The 19,871-nt window shown below is 44.0% G+C and overlaps 2 protein-coding genes across 2 annotated transcripts in view; one reads left to right on the forward strand and one right to left on the reverse strand.

Moving 5' to 3' along the window:
- Window positions 1-2,522: 2,522 nt before the first annotated feature.
- LOC138369178 (eukaryotic translation initiation factor 3 subunit A-like) lies at window positions 2,523-3,323 on the reverse strand. Its single transcript, XM_069332118.1, has one exon. The coding sequence runs from the start codon at window positions 3,321-3,323 to the stop codon at window positions 2,523-2,525; it is 801 nt and encodes a 266-aa protein (XP_069188219.1).
- Window positions 3,324-6,462: 3,139 nt separating this feature from the next.
- LOC123762633 (uncharacterized) overlaps window positions 6,463-19,871 on the forward strand; it is an 85,286-nt gene continuing 71,877 nt past the window's right edge. Inside the window, 3 exon segments of the mRNA XM_069332119.1 lie at window positions 6,463-6,702; window positions 6,861-6,873; window positions 7,470-7,676. Coding sequence (XP_069188220.1) covers window positions 6,463-6,702; window positions 6,861-6,873; window positions 7,470-7,676 — 460 coding nt within the window.

The raw sequence follows: 19,871 nt of genomic DNA on the forward strand, positions 1-19,871 counted from the left end.
TCAATGTTTAATGCACGAATGAACAGTCTGTAGAGGAAGGACGTAGTGAAAAATTAATAGTGAATATAAAAGCGAATACCAGGAAGAGTATTGGTAAGGGGAAGATGTATGGGTGAGGGAGGTGTATAAACGAGGGGAAGTGTATGGCAATGGAGTGAGGGGAAAGTAGAGGGAGAAGAGGGAGAGTGGAAACGTGGGGTGAGATTGTAGAGTGAGGAGAAATAGGGTGAAGGGAGTATCAGGGAAAAGAGAAGGATATAGGGTGAGGGGAGGGTCAGGAAAGAGGTATATGGGAAGATAAGGGAATGAGGGAGGTGCAGGTAAAAACAGGCCTCAGCTCGAGGTCAACACTATGATATGTTTGCTGACAAAAATTGAAAACAGAGAGAGATGCTTGACACAGTTACATAAGCCCGTGTTTACGGGATAAATGTTGTAGGGCAGATGCTAAGTGGGGAATGCTAAATATTTAATAGGTAAATGTTGGAGATAAATTTAGGAGTTATAACTATTAAATGTTTGTATGTGTGTGTGTGTGTGTGTGTGTGTGATAATTACATAGTGCAGCCCATCTAAAAACTCTTACCTTCTTCCCATCTTGTCAACAACGGCCCGTACACACCCCACCCATTCCATGTATATTGACATTATAGCGTATAAACTTTCATACATACCAACCTGAACACACTTGCTCAGCCCCCTCGTCCATTAATGTGTAAACACCCGCTGTCATTGACACAAGCACATTCAGTATGCACACACATTTGCAGATATCACTTATATACATATGCTGAATGCATAACTTTTAAGAAAAGCAGCGACTCATATAACGCGTCTCCCGTTTCCTCAACTATGTGAGCGCCCTCTTATACATATATATATATATATATATATATATATATATATATATATATATATATATATATATATATATATATATATATATATATATATATATATATACATTTGAGTGAGGTGGGAAGGGTGATGTGGCATTAACACAAGACAGAACAGGAGGGGATATTAATAGGGTATTAAAAGTATCAACACAAGACAGAACAGAAACAATGGGTATTGAATAGAAGTGTTTGTAGAAAGCCTATTGGTCCATATTTCTTGATGCTCCTATATTGGAGCGGAGTCTTGAGGTGGGTAGAATATAGTTGTGCAATAATTGGCTGTTGATTGCTGGTGTTGACTTCTTGATGTGTAGTGCCTAGCAAACGTCAAGCCGCCTGCTATCGCTGTATCTATCGATGATTTCTGTGTTGTTTACTAGGATTTCTCTGGCGATGGTTTGGTTATGGGAAGAGATTATATGTTCCTTAATGGAGCCCTGTTGCTTATGCATCGTTAAACGCCTAGAAAGAGATGTTGTTGTCTTGCCTATATACTGGGTTTTTTGGAGCTTACAGTCCCCAAGTGGGCATACAGTCCCCATGTGCCCACTTGGGGACTGTAAGCTCCAAAAAACCCAGTATATAGGCAAGACAACAACATCTCTTTCTAGGCGTTTAACGATGCATAAGCAACAGGGCTCCATTAAGGAACATATAATCTCTTCCCATAACCAAACCATCGCCAGAGAAATCCTAGTAAACAACACAGAAATCATCGATAGATACAGCGATAGCAGGCGGCTTGACGTTTGCGAGGCACTACACATCAAGAAGTCAACACCAGCAATCAACAGCCAATTATTGCACAACTATATTCTACCCACCTCAAGACTCCGCTCCAATATAGGAGCATCAAGAAATATGGACCAATAGGCTTTCTACAAACACTTCTATTCAATACCCATTGTTTCTGTTCTGTCTTGTGTTGATACTTTTAATACCCTATTAATATCCCCTCCTGTTCTGTCTTGTGTTAATGCCACATCACCCTTCCCACCTCACTCAAATGTAGATATAAAATCAGAGATACGTTCTAATCAGATATATATATATATATATATATATATATATATATATATATATATATATATATATATATATATATATATATATATATATATATAATCTCAGTCCTACATCGTTATTATTGTTTCTCACACTCAAAAACTTCTAGCATTCATTAGCAGTAAGGTCAAAGTCTCTCGTTTCTCTCATCCAGGATCATCCTTCCCACTCTAAACCCTCCGTAACTAGAAAAAAAATCCTGGAAATCCATAACCTCTTCAGCCATGCTTCCAGGATGGTTAAATCCTCTCCAGTCATATCAAACCTAACCTCTTGGAATTCTTAAAATTCTTTCCAGTCGTAGCATACCCGAGACTCTTAACTTCTAGGAGCTGAAAATCCTTTCGCGTGATTCCTCTCCTCTCTTCTCCTCTCCTCTCCCTCTTGCTTCACTTCCGGGGAAGCTCAAAAAGGTCTTTCTCACTTCTCCCTCCGCCAAGTCAAGGTCTTTCTACTTTCCTGGACGCTTTCCTTCCAGCAGTGGATAAATATTTTTGGCTGTTTCCCAGAATTTTTTTCCCAGGAAGGTAGTCGAGATAATCCGCCCAGCGTCATTCGTTATTCTAAGCAGTTCCTCCGACCACATTTCCTTTCAGGCAGTTTTTCACTTCCTCCTCCAGGCAGTTCTTGGGTTCCTTGTCCTTCTCCAGGCAACTCTTGGGTCCCTTGTCCTTCTCCAGGCAGCTCTTGGGTCCCTTGTCCTTCTCCAGGCAGCTCTTGGGTCCCATGTCCTCCTCCAGGCAGCTCTTGGGTCCCTTGTCTTTCTCCAGGCAACTCTTGGGTCCCTTGTCCTTCTCCAGGCAGCTCTTGGGTCCCATGTCCTCCTCCAGGCAACTCTTGGGTCCCATGTCCTCCTCCAGGCAGCTCTTGGGTTCCTTGTCTTCCTCCAGGCAGTTCATTGGGTCCCATGTCCTCCTCCAGGCAGCTCTTGGATTCCATGTCTTCCTCCAGGCAGTTCTTGGGTCCCATGTCCTCCTCCAGGCAGCTCTTGTGTCCCATGTCCTCCTCCAGGCAACTCTTGGGTCTCATGTCCTCCTCCAGGCAGCTCTTGGGTCCCATGTCCTCCTCTAGGCAACTCTTGGGTCCCATGTCCTCCTCCAGGCAGCTCTTGGGTTCCATGTCCTCCTCCAGGCAGCTCTTGGGTCCCATGTCCTCCTCCAGGCAGCTCTTGGGTTCCATGTCCTCCTCCAGGCAGCTCTTGGGTCCCATGTCCTCCTCCAGGCAGCTCTTGGGTTCCATGTCCTCCTCCAGGCAGTTCTTGGGTCCCATGTCCTCCTCCAGGCAGCTCTTGGGTTCCATGTCCTCCTCCAGGCAGCTCTTGGGTCCCATGTCCTCCTCCAGGCAGCTCTTGGGTCCCATGTCCTCCTGCAGGCAGCTCCTCAGCTCAGAGAATCTGATACTTCTTGTAAAACGCCGACAACATGTAAATTTTATGCGTTTAAACCTTGCCGTGAACGATTTTATGAAGTTTGTAAATTTTTTCTCGGGTACCTGGGGAGGATGTTGGCAGGATGTACTGCTTGTCGGTGCCTTCTAAAAACGTCACTAGTGCGCTTTTAAAATATACTTTTGTGTAAATAATGAAAGTTTGTAAATTGTCGCTATTATGTCGTAAGCAATTTTCAGGATCTCGTGTTGCCACCTTCATTTTTTTTGGTCTTGTTAACGGGAGGTTGATAGATATTCATGTTATCGAGCGAAGGTTTGTAAATTCGTAGTATCTTCACTTTTCGCCATTACAAAGTCTGTTTAATATCAAAACGACAACAAAATTGTATTGAGGATAACGGTTTGTAAATATTCTTATTTATCGTATATCACAAAAATTCGCCTCTGACAATGTATGAGGTTTCTGAATCGCATAACGAACTGTGAGGAAACTTATAGAGAAAACTGATTTCGTATCTTCAGCCAGATAACGAGAGGAAACTGCAAATAATGTTACGGATTAAGGGATCATTTTTGGCATCTTGAAACAGGAAGAGTTCTAGAAATTTGCAGGCCGCCCAAGCAAACATACGTGATCTTCTCTACACGTCGATTATTAGGGAAGAGCCGCTTCGAGTCTTCGGACGTAAGACTGTAAGACGTCTCAAGGTCCGGCGAGTAACGCAGTCAGGTAACTTGCTTATCCAGGATGTAGAGCATTGCTGGAAGTTAATGGGCAAGTTGTTTGGTCTAAATGTAAGAATAATGATGAAAGATGTTTTTCCGGGCTTTGCAATACCACTGGAAGGACGCAATTAGGGCTCTGGTGTGTGTGTGTGTGTGTGTGTGTGTGTGTGTGTGTGTGTGTGTGTGTGTGTGTGTGTGTGTGTGTGTGTGTGTGTGTGTGTTCTCTGCCTCTATCACTCTACTTCATAGTTCATTCCATTTGATTACTACACTCTGGTGGTCTCATGGGTTCATTTGGGAACTCAGTTTTCCACTTGCGTAACTCTGTTCACGTAACAGCCATGCTAGTTACGTAAGTTACAGAACATAACAGCACTGTTCGAGTAACAGTCTTTCCATATCTTCCCTATCAATTCAACTAATAATTTTGTATGTTTTAATCATGTCTCCCTTAGCTCATCTGTTGGGTGGGGTAGGTGAAGACGCATCTGTTATCGAGAGTTGTGGGGGGGAGTGTAGTAGGTGTTGGTGGGTATACTCTAGTGTTTAACAGGTGTGGCAGGTGTTGGTGGGGTATACTCTAGTGTTTTACAGGTGTTTGAGGAGGGGTAGGTGGGTATACTCATATGTGTTAGGGGATGTAGGGCAGGTGTCGGGGGAAGTGTTCTTGTGTCCCAGGGGTGTAAGGGAGGTGTAGTTCTTATGCTGAGGGATGCAGGGAAGGTGTAGATGGGGTATTCTCCTGTGTGCTAGGTGGTGGTGTAGTGTGTGGGTGTAGATGAGGGGCAGATGGGTATGCCCTATGAATGCTATGAGGGTATACTAGAGGTGTACATGGATATAATCCTGGGTGGTAGGTGGTGTAGTGGGTGTGGGGGTGTAGGTGGGGTATGGTGTAGTATGTTAGGGGGGGGTGGTGTGGGTTTAGGTACACAGGCGAGTGTCTGTATAACTGTTTGCTTCTCTGGAGAACGTTCGTAATTAAATAAATTTGCTAGCAGCATTTTTAATCAGCACGAGAAGGTAAATATTTTTCTTTGTCGTGAAGGTAGAATAAGAGTCGAAAATTAACGCAGAAGTGGTGCTTCTGGTAGTGGTGGTGGTGCCTATGGTGGTGATCTAGTGGTGGTAGTAGTGGTACTGGTGGTGGTGCCTCTGGTGGTGGTGGTACTGGTGGAGGTGCCTCTGGTGGTGGTGGTGGTACTGGTAGTGCTGTTGTGCTTAGCTGGGGCTTTTGCTGATGCTGCCACTACTCTAGGTATTCTTACTAACACAACAATACTACAACAACAGCTGTTGTTGTATATGACGCTGCTGTTGATATTGCTGTTTGTACAACTCTTCCTTTTGTTCCGCCGTAGCTGCTGTTCCTATTGCTGTTTCTAACGTATATATGCACTGTTGCTGCACTTGCTGCTACTGCTGTTGTCGCCATTATTAACGTCTCTGTTGTTGCTGATGCTATTGCCACGAGGACTGCTGTTTTAGGTACTCCTAAAGCTACTGTTGCACCCGTTAATGTTGCTGCTTCAGTTGAGTCTGCTCGCCTTACACTCCTGCTAACATCCTTTCAGAACAGTTTTTATGAATCCCCTTTGGTCTTGGAGTTTACCCAGCCGAGGGACCTCGTTGCTTCATTATTCATAACCCACGTGGAAGTAGATTACCCGGATCATTTTATTTTATTCCTTTTAACCCGAGAGATGAACGAGAGGGCCTTTTGCGTGAACTTTGAGAGAGGCTCCACCGTCCTCGGCACGCTCTGGTAATGAATTAAGGGTCTTGGGAGTGTGGTTGTGTGTTTACCTGCAATTTTAAGGCAAAGCCAAGCAGGCATGAAAGATGCATAAGGATTCGGAGAGCGAAAGAGAGAGACAGAGAGAGAGAGAGAGAGAGAGAGAGAGAGAGAGAGAGAGAGAGAGAGAGAGAGAGAGAGAGAGAGAGAGAGAGAGGGAGAGGGAGGGAAAAACCTTGTTAGTGCTATGCGATATGTACTCGTCCGCAAGAGTAAATATTAAGTCGTAGATGAAGCGAGGAGGAGACTGAAGGAAACGTCAACAGAGTGTTGTAAATTAATTTTATGACCAAACTTGGTCTGTGTTCACCCACTGGGTCGCACATTCCTTCTTAACTCCTGATAATAATGTATATTAAATTATTTTATAGTTTGAAATATTGTTACTAATGTCATGACTTTAATTATTATATAATTCTTATAATTATTATTACGTTAATATTAGAAAATATTATTGGTAATACTATTACTGCTAACTGCCACTATTTACAATAATGATAGGTGATTTTTTTTTTAAAGTTTGTATCATCATAGTCATGTCATTATAGTTGCCAGGTCGAGTCATCGTATTTACGGCATCAAGTCACTATGGTTAAGGGGGTAAATTTATCTACGTCATTGTCGGCGTCAGTGTTTGCGTCATCGTCTGCGTCAGTGCTAATGTCACTGTCCGTGACTACATTTGTGTTTAGTGTTTGTGTTTGTGTTAGTGCGTGCATCTGTGTCTGCGTTAGTGCCAGCGCCCGCGGCAGTGTATGCGTCTGCGTCTACATCAGCGTCAGTAACCGCGTCACCCTCAGCGATTGCGTCCGCGAGGAAGGGGTTGAGGTGTGTCGGCTTTAATTGCCTCATTTATTGAACCCAAACAAAACATCGACAGCTGTTCCCTGTTGCCCTGTCTCCCAATTCCCTATTAGTAAATTAATTTAAGTGCCAATTGCACATATTTATTTCCATGCTCTGTTTTTTTTACCCTGTGTTTGCAGTATATTTTAATCTGTAAGTCAAATTTTGAGTGTCTTTTTTTCAAAATATTGGCTGTTGTGACCCCCGCAGGGAGAAGGAATCGATTCATTGGAACGCGGCTCGGCCAGCAAGGTCGCTAAAGTGTGTTCACCCTTAGGCAATCATTTATTTACTAATCTGGTTTTCTGTCTGGCTGGCTGTGTGTCTGTGTGTGTCTCTGTATCGCTATCTGGCTGTCGGATTCCCTCTCTCTCTCTCTCTCTCTCTCTATCTCTCTCTCTCTCTCTCTCTCTCTCTCTCTCTCTCTCTCTCTCTCTCTCTCTCTCTCTCTCTCTCTCTCTCTCTCTCTCTCTCTCTCTCTCTCTCTCTCTCTCTCTCTCTCTCTCTCTCTCTCTCTCTCTCTCTCTCTCTCTCTCTCTCTCTCTCTCTCTCTCTCTCTCTCTCTCTCTGTCTCTCTCTCTCTCTCTCTCTCTCTCTCTCTCTCTCTCTCTCTCTCTCTCTCTCTCTCTCTCTCTCTCTCTCTCTCTCTCTCTCTCTCTCTCTCTCTCTCTCTCTCTCTCTAACACACTCACATCCCTCCCCCAAGTCCAGTATCGCGTCATTAATCTCTCTTTCCCTTCCCTTTACAGCATGTGAGCTAATGCGGGACAACACGCTACGTCGGGCCCGCGACCTGGGCGTGGACGTCAACGACGTACTGACGCCCGACTGCGACCTGGGGGGAGGGTTCGCCCCCATCCAGTGTGACGGCATCAGGTGCTTCTGTGTGGACGAGCGCACGGGCTACGAGCTTCCCGGCACGAGAGCCCGGAGCATCGAGCTCGTCAACTGTTCAGGTGAGTCTGGATGTGTTGTGTGGGGGGGGCTGTGGCGTCTCTCTCTCTCTCTCTCTCTCTCTCTCTCTCTCTCTCTCTCTCTCTCTCTCTCTCTCTCTCTCTCTCTCTCTCTCTCTCTCTCTCTCTCTCTCTCTGTATCCCCTCTACGTAGCCTCTGACCGAGTGCTGGGCTGACGATATTAATTTTTAGCGAATTATTAAATAAACTACACCCACATTTATGTGAGAGAAAAGAGTTGGTGTTACCATAATATTTTGAGTGAACATTAACAAGGAACATCCCACTAGAGTGAGCACGGGTGATCTGGTCGTCCAATAATGATATTATTACAAGGGAATATTCCCACTAACAAATCAGCTCATTTGATTGTAGTTTATTCCTGCTGGAGTTAAAAGCAAAGGCCTTGGGGGGGGTTCCAGGGAAAACATGTTCCCATTACTACTGCTGGTAAAAGTGTGAACATGTTGTGGAATAAGCTGGGAATACAGTACCTTTGAACTTTTCTCGGTATGTATGAATTTTGAGACCCGGAAATGCAGTTTCATCGTAACTACCAAATATATTTATTCATCCAGCGGAATGGAAAGCTGATTCCCGACTAGTAATGGTAGGGATTATTAACACAGTCTGTGTACTCACCTAGTTGTACTCACCTAGTTGTGCTTGCGGGGGTTGAGCTCTGGCTCTTTGGTCCCGCCTCTCAACTGTCCATCAACAGGTGTACAGGTTCCTGAGCCTATTGGGCTCTATCATATCTACACTTGAAACTGTGTATGGAGTCAGCCTCCACCACATCACTGCCTAATGCATTCCATTTGTCAACCACTCTGACACTAAAAACGTTCTTTCTAATATCTCTGTGGCTCATTTGGGCACTCAGTTTCCACCTGTGTCCCCTAGTGCGTGTGCCCCTTGTGTTAAACAGCCTGTCTTTATCAACCCTGTCGATTCCCTTGAGGATGTGTGTGTGTGTGTGTGTGTGTGTGTGTGTGTGTGTGTGTGTGTGTGTGTGTGTGTGTGTGTGTGTGTGTGTGTGTGTGTGTGTGTGTGTGCTAAGTGCTTAGTGTTATCTGCAAGATAACCATGGCTTCCTTGCTTAGTGTAGCACAAGGCAAGTAGCTCAGATACATACAATATACATCCCCCCACGTGAGAGTATTCAGCACAGCCTCTTAAAATTAAAGTACTTATAGTAACTATTCTATCGAAAGTACCAACATGTAGTGATGGACCGCCAGAAAGTGGAATTTAGTATTATTGAATTTGGACATGTGCTATGCTCTCTCTAGAAATATTTAAAATTGGGTTCGAGCTTTATTTTTTATCCGGACTCCATAAAATTGTACAAAAAGTGATTTACTGGTGATCCATCACTACATATTGGAACTATCGACTAAATAGTTACTATAAGTACTATCATTTCAGAATGATGGGTTGGAGTATTTAGGAGGCTGAGGTATACATACATTCAAGAAAATATGCATCGTGGGACTACCTAGCCTCTACTTAACAATTGAATGCGCAGTCCCGTTACTGAGTGCAGAGAAGTGAAAAGTCAGAAATCGATGTATGTGGTTATGATTAGAGGCTAAAGTCAGGCGCTTGGATAACAGTGTCAGAGGTGAGGGGGGTCAGCCATTACAGTTATGGGTCAAAGGTCAAGATCAGCGGTCAAAGGCCATGATTCAAGGTTATAATCACAGGCCAAACGAAGAAAAGTGGTTAAAATGTCAGAATTATTGTGCCTACAATCTGGGGTCAGAAGCCAAGGTAAATTTGATAGAGAATAGTGTCAGAGATCAAAAGTCAAAGTCGACGCTCTAGGTTGAAGTCAGACGTGAGACTATAACCAGAGGTCAAAGTTCTCTATGTCCGCCAGTTAACGCCTGAGAGCTGAAAGATAGTTAAATGTGGGTTCTCGTCACCGTAGACTTTATGACTCCTCTGTTACTATTGCTGTTATCAGTTTGATGTGAGTTGACACGTGTCTTTTTATATAGACATTAATGCAAGACTATATTATAGTTCGTTGATATAGTTGTCGGATACAGGTCCGTAGTACAGGATTGTAGTATAGGTTCATGGTAATTATCTTGGTCATTATACACTAGTTTCTTCTTGTATCTGCTTAGTGTTATTTTCGATGTTTTAGTTTCCTTTTTATATATTATTCTCCCTTTTTTCTACTGTCTCTGTCTACTCCACCTCATCATAATACTCCTCATAATCTTGCTCCTAGTAATTATTCTCATAATACTCATGATTCTCACTGAGTTTTTGTGTTTGATGGACCAGACCAAGCCAAGCAATCAGTAAAATAATGTGTTGTTGTCCTCATATGTCCTCTCTCTCTCTCTCTCTCTCTCTCTCTCTCTCTCTCTCTCTCTCTCTCTCTCTCTCTCTCTCTCTCTCTCTCTCTCTCTCTCTCTCTCCCTCTCTCTCTCTCTCTCTCTCTCCCTCTCTCCCTCTCTCTCTCTCTCTCTCTCTCTCTCCCTCTCTCCCCCTCTCTCTCTCTCTCTCTCTCTCTCTCTCTCTCTCTCTCTCTCTCTCTCTCTCTCTCTCTCTCTCTCTCTCTCTCTCTCTCTCTCTCTCTCTCTCCCTCTCTCCCTCTCTCTCTCTCTTTTTCCCTCTTTCCCTCCCTCCCTATCCACAGCCCTAATTTTGCCGCATCCCATCTCTGTTTAATATCGTGACATTCCTGACGTTCTCTCATTCTCCCTCCCTCTCACATTCTCTTACTCTCCCTCTCTCTCACATTCTCTTACTCTCCATCCCTCTCATATATTCTCACGCTCCCTTCCGCAGCTTTCCTCTCCTATGTTCTTGCTTTCCCTCCCTCTCCCATATTCTTGCTCTCCCTCCCATCCTAATTTTCTTACTCTCGTTCTCACATCCTCTCCATCTCTGTATCATTGGAACAACTACCAATATTGATAAATGGATTTCAAAATCACACCGCACCCTGAATCAGGATGGATGTGGAATAACCTTCACAGGAAAGAATCACAAAATGGAAAATGATTTATGTTTACCAACATAAAAGGCTTAAACTAAAAAATGAAAACTAAGGTCCATTCATAAATGTCCTTTTAATAGTCGACTTCAATATTTGGAGCAGTCATGGGAACTCACACCGGGGATTATACGGACAGTGAATTCTGGATATCAGAATATAATTGATATGGCTGTGATAGAGTTATGATGTCCAATGGAGGAGTACATATATATTTTTTGAAGAGGGGCTTGCAAGTTCGGAACTCTTAAATGTCTCAATTGAGATAGTTCAGGTACTTATTATCAAAGTAGAGACCAGAAACCTTAATTAATACTTTAATATACAAACCACAGAATGAATAAAATTAGAAATTACCTGGATAATCTTCTAGGAAAACGTAGATTGAACACAGAAAGAAGCCTGTCTTTCGCAATTACTCAACCACTATGACAAACTCGCAGGAGTATCAGACGACAGCCATGATACATGTGGCGTACACTACATACTTACATCGCCTGGTTTGTGTCTCGGAGAGGCTGCAGGAGCCAAGTAAATTCAGTAGAATTTCTGGTTGCAATTCTTATACCATGTCGTAGCTCAGTCGATTAAGACAGCGTCTGGGATGCTCTTGGACGTAGGTTCGAATCCTCGTCACGGCCCTTGTGGATTTGTCCATTTGTTCATGTGGCGTATACACAGACTCTTCAAAGGCATGTGATAAATGTGACCGTGGAGACGCAATCACATTTCCCTCATTGATGGAAAACGACATGTAAAAGATATATGAATACTGATACCAGACGACCACACGTTTAGTGACCATCACCCATGAAATTTATATTTTAGATTATGAGAACCTTCCAGTCAAGAGATTCCACCACATTTATCTATTTTTCAAAACAGGGGATATTTCTAAAATAGATGGAATACATAGATAATTATAATGCATAACCACTAAAAATACTCCCCTCTGAACAGACTCAAAGCACTCCAAATGCACTCTTTGGAATGAGAGATGAGAATGGAATGGAGATGAGCGTGATATTAAATAATATACATGATACTGGTAGGCTAGACACTAGATATTCCCCACAAAATAACAGTTTACCGGAGTGAAAGACACGGAAGAAAAAAAGCTGAATATTCCTAGTAAAGAGTCGAGGTACTATGGGTACTCTCAGAGAACACTCTGGCAAGAATTATCAAAAGAAGATTTATCTCAAGATGGAAGTGCCAGATCAATAAGGATGTAGTGGCTATATGGGCTGTGTGAGCTGCTGGAAGCAACAGCCTTACAGATCAAGTAATCATCGGACCAGCCTGGCTTATGGCTGAGCTTCGAGTGTAGAAGGACTCACGAAATAAACTACAGGTAAAGGTAAGTTCTTACACCTGACATTCTCCCTCTCTCTCTTACCATTACTCACTCTTCCTCTTTAATACACACCACTTTCTATCACTCTCCCTCACTTATTAGACTCGTATCTCTACCCCTTATTACTCTCATTTGCTCTCCCTCACTCTTATTTTCTCTCCCTCACTCTCCAGTGCTCTCTCTCTCACTCCCCATTAAAAGAACAACGTAAGGACATGAATTAGTAATTGCGCCACTTGTCTTTCTCACCTTTCTTTTCTTCGTTCTTTTCTTTGTAATGACTCTCTCTCTCTCTCTCTCTCTCTCTCTCTCTCTCTCTCTCTCTCTCTCTCTCTCTCTCTCTCTCTCTCTCTCTTTCTCTCTCTCTCTCTCTCTCTCTCTCTCTCTCTCTCTCTCTCTCTCTCTCTCTCTCTCTCTCTTTCTCTCTCTTTCTCTCTCTCTCTCTCTCTCTCTCTCTCTCTCTCTCTCTCTCTCTCTCTCTCTCTCTCTCTCTCTCTCTCTCTCTCTCTCTCTCTCTCTCTTTCTCTCTCTCTCTCTCTCTCTCTCTTTCTCTCTCTCTCTCTCTCTCTCTCTTTCTCTCTCTCTCTCTCTCTCTCTCTCTCTCTCTCTCTCTCTCTCTCTCTCTCTCTCTCTCTCTCTCTCTCTCTCTCTCTCTCTCTCTCTCTCTCTCTCTCTCTCTCTCTCTCTCTCTCTCTCTCTCTCTCTCTCTCTCTCTCTCTCTCTCTCTCTCTCTCTCTCTCTCTCTCTCTCTCTCTCTCTTTGCAGAGATAACTGACATCCATAATAATAACAGTAGAAGTTAGAGGCTCCTCCCTGTGGACGAAAATCCAAGGGAAAAAGGGTAGGGAGGAGTAAAATGTATAAAAGGGAGAGTGGAAAATAAAAATGAAGAATGGTGATAGATAAATAACAAGGGAGAGGACGCTAAGGCATTCCCTCCTTTTAGATCTTCCAGGGCAAAAGAAGAAGCCAGTAGTAAGGAGTGAGATGGAGTGAGAACTCATTTATCCACCTACCTACTTACCTACCTACCTACCTACCTACCTACTTACCTACCTACCTACCTACTTACCTACCTGCCTACCTACTTACCTACTGTATGTAATTGCATACATTAAACACGACATTTTCATTGTTTCAGGGGGGCGAGGCTGGCATCTTTATTCTTAGTTGAGCCATTAACAGTGTTTTTGTAAATGGTTGTTTATCCAGAGACAAAACTGGGAGATCAGGGGCGTGGGAGCTAGACAGGGAGGTACAGAACTTGTAAAGGGGGCACTGAAGGGGAGGAGGAAGAGGGGGGGGGGGTATCCAGAGAGAAGCTGAGGAGAGGGAATGGAGGGGAAAAAAGAGGAGATGAAGTAGGGGGAAGGAGAATTGTCTGGCTGAGTCAACAGAGGGGAGAGAGGGAGGGGGACATGTTTTTTTCATGCTAGCAGCGAAGAAAGTATAGTGGACAGGGTGCATTGGGGGCGTGAAGGGTATGTTGGGGGCGTGGAGGGTATGTTGGGGGGAGGTGGAGAGTATGTTGAGGGAGGTGGAGGGTATGTTGAGGGAGGTGGAGGGTATGTTGGACGCTAGAGTCGTTGAGAAGAGTGTCTTATATGGGAAGAGAGAGTGTTTGGGAGGTCTGAGCGTGTGAAGAGCAGCAGCAGAAGGGAAGGGAAGGGAAGGGAAGGGAAGGGAAGGGTAGTGGGATAAAGAGAAAATGTTTGGTAGGGAGGAAGAGTGGTACGTCCCGGGAGGGGGGGAGGGGTGTAAGGTAATGCTGGTCGTGTGAGGGGTCGTGGTGGAAGGGAACTATCAGGAGGAAAGCGCCAAGCCATTACGACTATATAGCACTTGGAAGGGGGTCAGGGATAAGGATTTGGGATGGGACGGAGGGAAAGGAATGGTGCCCAACCACTTGGACGGTCGGGGGATTGAACGCCGACCTGCATGAAGCGAGACCGTCGCTCTACCGTCCAGTCCAAGTGGTTGGATGGATCGTGGTGGAGAGTGATACAGACTGTTAAAACTATAGATGAATTATGATTCAATTATTCTTTCCTCCGTGCTTTCCCTTACTCCCTCCATCCCTTCCTTTCCTCCTTCCCTTCCTGTCTTTCCCTCCATCCCTCCTTCTCCCCCCCCCTCCCTTCCACCCCTCCTCTTCCGTTCTCTACACTCCCTCACTACCTAATTATTTAACTACCACCCTACCTACCTAATTACCTTCCTTCCTACCTCCTTACCTATCTGCTCACTTGTCTTCTGCACTCGGGCGATTTGGGCCAGAAAACTTTAAATTATATGCAAATAAGGAGAGGCATTGGAAAGAGTGAAGAGAACGCGAAATAAGGGAAGCATAGGACTCTCATGTCACTCTCAACGCTCTTGAGAGTGATCTGAGAGCGAGATCAATATATAGTGAAAGTGAGATTAAAGGGAGATGAGAGCGAGGTGATAGTGAGGTGAGATGAGAGTGGGGTGATAGTGAGGTGAGATGAGAGTGGGGTGATAGTGAGGGGAGAGTAAGGTGTGAGCTAATAATTTCTCCAGAGAAAACTAAATTTGTTTTTAATTATCACGCTATCTTGCCCCCGGTTTGAATTTGCTGAGAGAAGGTAGAGAGAGGGTGGGGGGGGGAAGGACCTATGGGTGAGGGAGAATGGGCAAAAGAAAGAATACAAGATTAGAATGAGGGAGAGAGAATAGAAAGAGGGAGAAAAATAATTTAGCGAAATTTTGAAACAACATTTACCTGTATTTAGAGCATTTCTGAATTCATCTGAAAAATCATATCTGAAGATTCCAATATTCCTTCCCGTAGTAGACATAGCATGTGTACCCAACGCCAACATTTTATTCACAATAATTAAAACAGTTTAATAACGAACATTGGCGTGTAAATTGGAAACATTTGCAACGGGTCAATTTTGTAAACAAAACATTTTTGGGCGGTGCTACCACATGCTTGGTTATGAGCGAGTATGGTGCTCAGGGTGGCTGACTAGTGCTTGGTCGGTGGTCTGTATCTACCATGATCTAACTACCATGGTAGATAGGTAGACAGGCCAGCGGGATGGTCAGCAGTAACATCACGGCAAACAAACACACTCAGGCAGATGGACTGACGGACTAACAAACACATCAACACACACGCGCGCACACACACACATACATACACACACACGCACACACACACACACACACACACACACACACACACACACACACACACACACACACACACACACACACACACACACACACACACACACACACACACACATACACACACACGCACACACACACACACACACACACACACACTCACACTCACACATTCACACACTCACTCACAGCGAAACATCATATTTTGTGCCAGTGAATTTGGTGAGAATGAGACTAATTTATTTAGTTGACGTATCATTTGTCCATTAGCGAGAGCGTGTGTGTGTGTGTGTGTACTCACGTAGTTGTACTCGCCTAGTTGTGCTTACGGGGGTTGAGCTTCGGCTATTTGTCCCGCCTCTCAACTGTTAGTTAACTGGTGTACAGATTCCTGAGCCTATTGGGCTCTACCATATCTACATTTGAAACTGTGTATGGAGTCAGCCTCCACTACATCACTGCCTAATGCATTCCATTCGTTAAAAACTGAAAACTGACACTGAAAAAGTTCTTTTTAACTTCCCTGTGGCTCATTTGGGTACTAAATTTCCACCTGTGTCCGCTTGTTAGCGTACCACCAGTGTTAAATAGTTTATCCTTATCTACTCTGTCAATTTCTATGAGAATTTTATAGGTGATGATCATGTCTCCCCCTAACTCTTCTGCCTTCCAGTGTCGAACTCATGAGACTCTGTGTTGACTCTAATTTCTTCACTTTAAATGGAAAATACTTCTCTCAAACTTTTGGTGTGGCTATGGGATCCCCTCTCTTCCCTTTTCTCGCCAATCTCTACATGGAATACTTCGAAACTGTTCCTCTTCCCATTAATGATACTCGTCTCTCTCTCTTTGGCTTCGCTATGTTGATATCACTTTTGCTGTATGGCCTCATGACCTTTGTCTTTGCCAGCCTTTCCACTCCTTTCTTAACAGTCTGGCTCCTATCAATTTCAAAGATGAATGGGAATCAAATTTTTTTCTTCTTCTTTTTCTTGATGTTCATGTTCACAGCTCTGTGTCCGGTTTCTCTTTCTCTACCGAGAACACATTCATAGTGGCAACCCATTATCCTGTTTATTGAGTACTTTTTGTAACTATGTGCACGATAGTACAACCATTGACGTAGTAAGCAATTAGATAGAAGAATTTGGTTCTATTCACTTTATAACTTCAATATTCCAAGGCCTTATATAGCACACATGTGTACTATATTAGGCCTCAGATTGCGCATATTAGGCCTAGGAAGATTAGGTTAGTATAGGTTGCCTTTGCAACATAAATACAAAACCTTTTCCGGTTTGTTCAAATTCAGTAATACAGATTTCTACTTTCTAATTGCGTTTTACGTCGGTATATGTACTGTGGTCCTCATTGTTTCTCTAAGTACTTCCAAAACTGGGGGATTGGCTGGGTATTTACATTCACTATTTCCGTATCATCCTCCTTATGTTAATATGTTCTCGTGTCTCTCTCTTCCTCCGCGTTCTACTCATCGGTGATCCTCAGTTTCTTGATTCTGAAATTTCTTCTATATACAAATCATTCTCCCGCCTTGGATACCCTTTTACATTTTATCAACTGTGACTATTCTCAAGCTAAACCTAATTTATTTCATCCCAAACCTGCTTCCAACACAAGTACCATGGTGCTCTGTCTTCCTTTCATAACCTGAAGTCAAAAATCTCAAAAATACTCTTCGTCCTCTTGAGATACAACTCACCTTACGACAAACTAAAATTCTTCGGAGTAATCTACTTCACACTTCACCTCCTCCTGCTTTCAGTGTTGCTGGTGTCTGTTCTATTTCCATTGTTCGTCTTGTCTCTCCCCAATACTTTGGGAAAACTGGTCGTTCAATGACAGACTTATGGAACACAAAAGAGGTGTTAAGTCAGCAGACACAATGCTCTCTTCTGTCGTGTTGGGGACTATATTCATCTTATTGAGTGGTCTTCTTCTAAAATAATCTTTCCTGCCTCTGCTCTTCACAGACGCCGTCTTGTCGAATCAGCTCTGATACACAACGTGCCCAACATGAACCTTTGTTGTGGCTTTGTTGGTGTTGACTCTTCCCTTTCACAGTATATATTCAACTGCTCCAACCTTCTTAACAAACGTGAACTAACTTTAACCTAACCCCCTTTTTCTGTTTCTTACCTTCTTCTTATTCTTACCTCATCCCGTTCTTCCTGCATTTCATTCTTACATCCATCCCACTCGTACCTTTCACCCTATTTTTACCTTTCACCTTACTCTTCCCTTCTAGAAATTACCTTCTTCTTTTACCTGCTCCTCTCTCTCTCTCTCTCTCTCTCTCTCTCTCTCTCTCTCTCTCTCTCTCTCTCTCTCTCTCTCTCTCTCTCTCTCTCTCTCTCTCTCTCTCTCTCTCTCTCTCTCTCTCTCTCTCTCTCTCTCTCTCTCTCTCTCTTTCTTTTTCCATATTAATTGGCCCGTTCCTTACTCTCTTTCTCACTCTCCCTTTCTCCGTCTTCTGTTGTGTGGTTTAGTTCTCATGTCTTCAGCCTCGTTATTGTGTCTCATCATTTGCACGTGAGGTTCAGTTCCCGTAATGTTGCCTCGTTAGCTGTGTGTGTGTTTGTACTCACCAAGATATGTTCTTCTACGTGTGCGTGCAGGGTTGAGCTTCAGTTCCTAAGCCCCATCTTTTAAACTATTAGGAGTTGAATCAAATTATTCTAATCTCTAATTCAAATCATATTTACATTTAAAACTGTAGATTGGGATAGTTTCAAACGCTTCTACTCACATTCCAATCTCCCTCTCCCCCCCCCCCTCCCATCGTACTAACATTCTCTCCCCTCTCTCCCACTAACTCTCCTCCCTCTCTCACTAACATTCTTCTACCTCTTCCACTAATTCTCTTCCTCTCTCCTAGTAACAGTGATGGTCTCCTCTCCATTTTTCCACGCTCTCACTCACTCCCTCGCTCTCCTACACTGTCTCCCCTCCCCTCGCTTCCTCTTCCATTTTACTGCCCCTCTCTCTCTCCTCCGTCACCTCCCCTTCCCTCCTCTACCCTCCCCATCACCCACACTCCTACCTCCCCTTCCCAGACCCCCACCAGAGGACCAGCCTCCTCTGCTGGTCACGTCCCTGGCATATTATGACATTATTGCATTACAGGAATTTTAATAAACTTTTATATATTTATTCGCATTTGAAGCTAGTTGAATCATTCAGCTGTGTGCTGGTGTTTCCCCTAGTGAGAGGCATTCTGGTGTTCCCCTAGTGAGAGGCATTCTGTGGTTCCCCCTAGTGAGAGGCATTCTGTGGTTCCCCCTAGTGAGAGGCATTCTGTGGTTCCCCCTAGTGAGAGGCATTCTGGTGTTTCCCCTAGTGAGAGGCATTCTGGTGTTCCCCCTAGTGAGAGGCATTCTTATGTTTCCCCTAGTGAGAGGCATTCTGGTGTTCCCCTAGTGAGAGGCACTCTGGTGGACGTTAGAAAAATTGAATATGGAGGATATACTTAAGGGAACCAGATCAAAGAGCAGTTGGTTATGTGCACGCCAATAGAGCAGTGGGAGGCCACTGCTCTATTGGCCTCCCACTAGAGCAAGGGACTAACTACCTGTAGGAAGACCCTGGGGGGAGGGGGGGGGGAAATGAACTAGAGGAGTAAACCCGCTAATGAGATGATGGAACATGTAGCAAAAACAAGTATACATGGGAACGGAGAAGGCTGATCAGTCTAAGGAAGCAGGTCTTCAAGAAGTGCAGAATAATCGCCGATTGACCTGGCTGGGCCGTAAGGCAAGACACAGAGCCATCGTGGGAGTGCCTGGGAGAACTTGAAATGTGCACACATGAATCACAATAGCGTGATGCATCAAATGAAGAAATCGATTAAGGTAGCGTCTGGGATCCTCTTGGACGTAGGTTCGAACCCTCGTCAAGGTCCTTGTGGATTTGTTCATTTAACTTTAAATGTGTTTTCAGTACTTATTCTCAATATTTTGAGAATGACATGGCAGCAAAATCAAAAGACCAGACCAACCCCCATAGACATGTCTGAAGGAAAACGGTAGTTTGAAATTATATGATCAAGAAAACAGACGGAAATCCTAAAATAAAATGACAGAACTGTCTGTTGCAGGACTTCCGGGAAATATTGCAAGGATAGGAAAAGTCGAACCAGAGGCAACGATAGACAGACTATTAATCTCTGAAGAAGAGATAAAATGCCACAAAGGTCTGTACCCGGCACCGCCGCGGCTGCTGAAGCAACCTGTCCTCTTACAAAGAAAAGACAAAATTTGTCGTACTAGAAAATGGAAGCGGCTGGCGAAAGTGACGTACTGTCCCGTTTTCAGTTTTGGGTTCTCTGGTAGGTTAGAAGAGGACACTTTAAATTTACCGTTTTCTTAACGTTGGCAAACCCTAGGAGGACGAACTGACTGAAGAACACCGCGCAGGTACTCACCCAGCCACAAACTGGGATGATAAATGAAACATCAGAGACTGCAAGAACTACCGGCGTTGGTAAGGAATGAATCTCTAGGCCTCTAGGGTAATTGGTATTAACTGCATGGCGCAATTTATTTTGCAAAGCCAATGCAATCTCAACTGTCAACTGGAATCATTTGTATTGCAGATGTAATATGTGTGCGTGGGATTGAGGGGGAAGGGATTTATCTAAGACGGGGTACG

Source organism: Procambarus clarkii, chromosome 27 (assembly GCF_040958095.1).
Source record: "Procambarus clarkii isolate CNS0578487 chromosome 27, FALCON_Pclarkii_2.0, whole genome shotgun sequence".
Taxonomy (NCBI): Eukaryota; Metazoa; Arthropoda; class Malacostraca; order Decapoda; family Cambaridae; genus Procambarus; species Procambarus clarkii.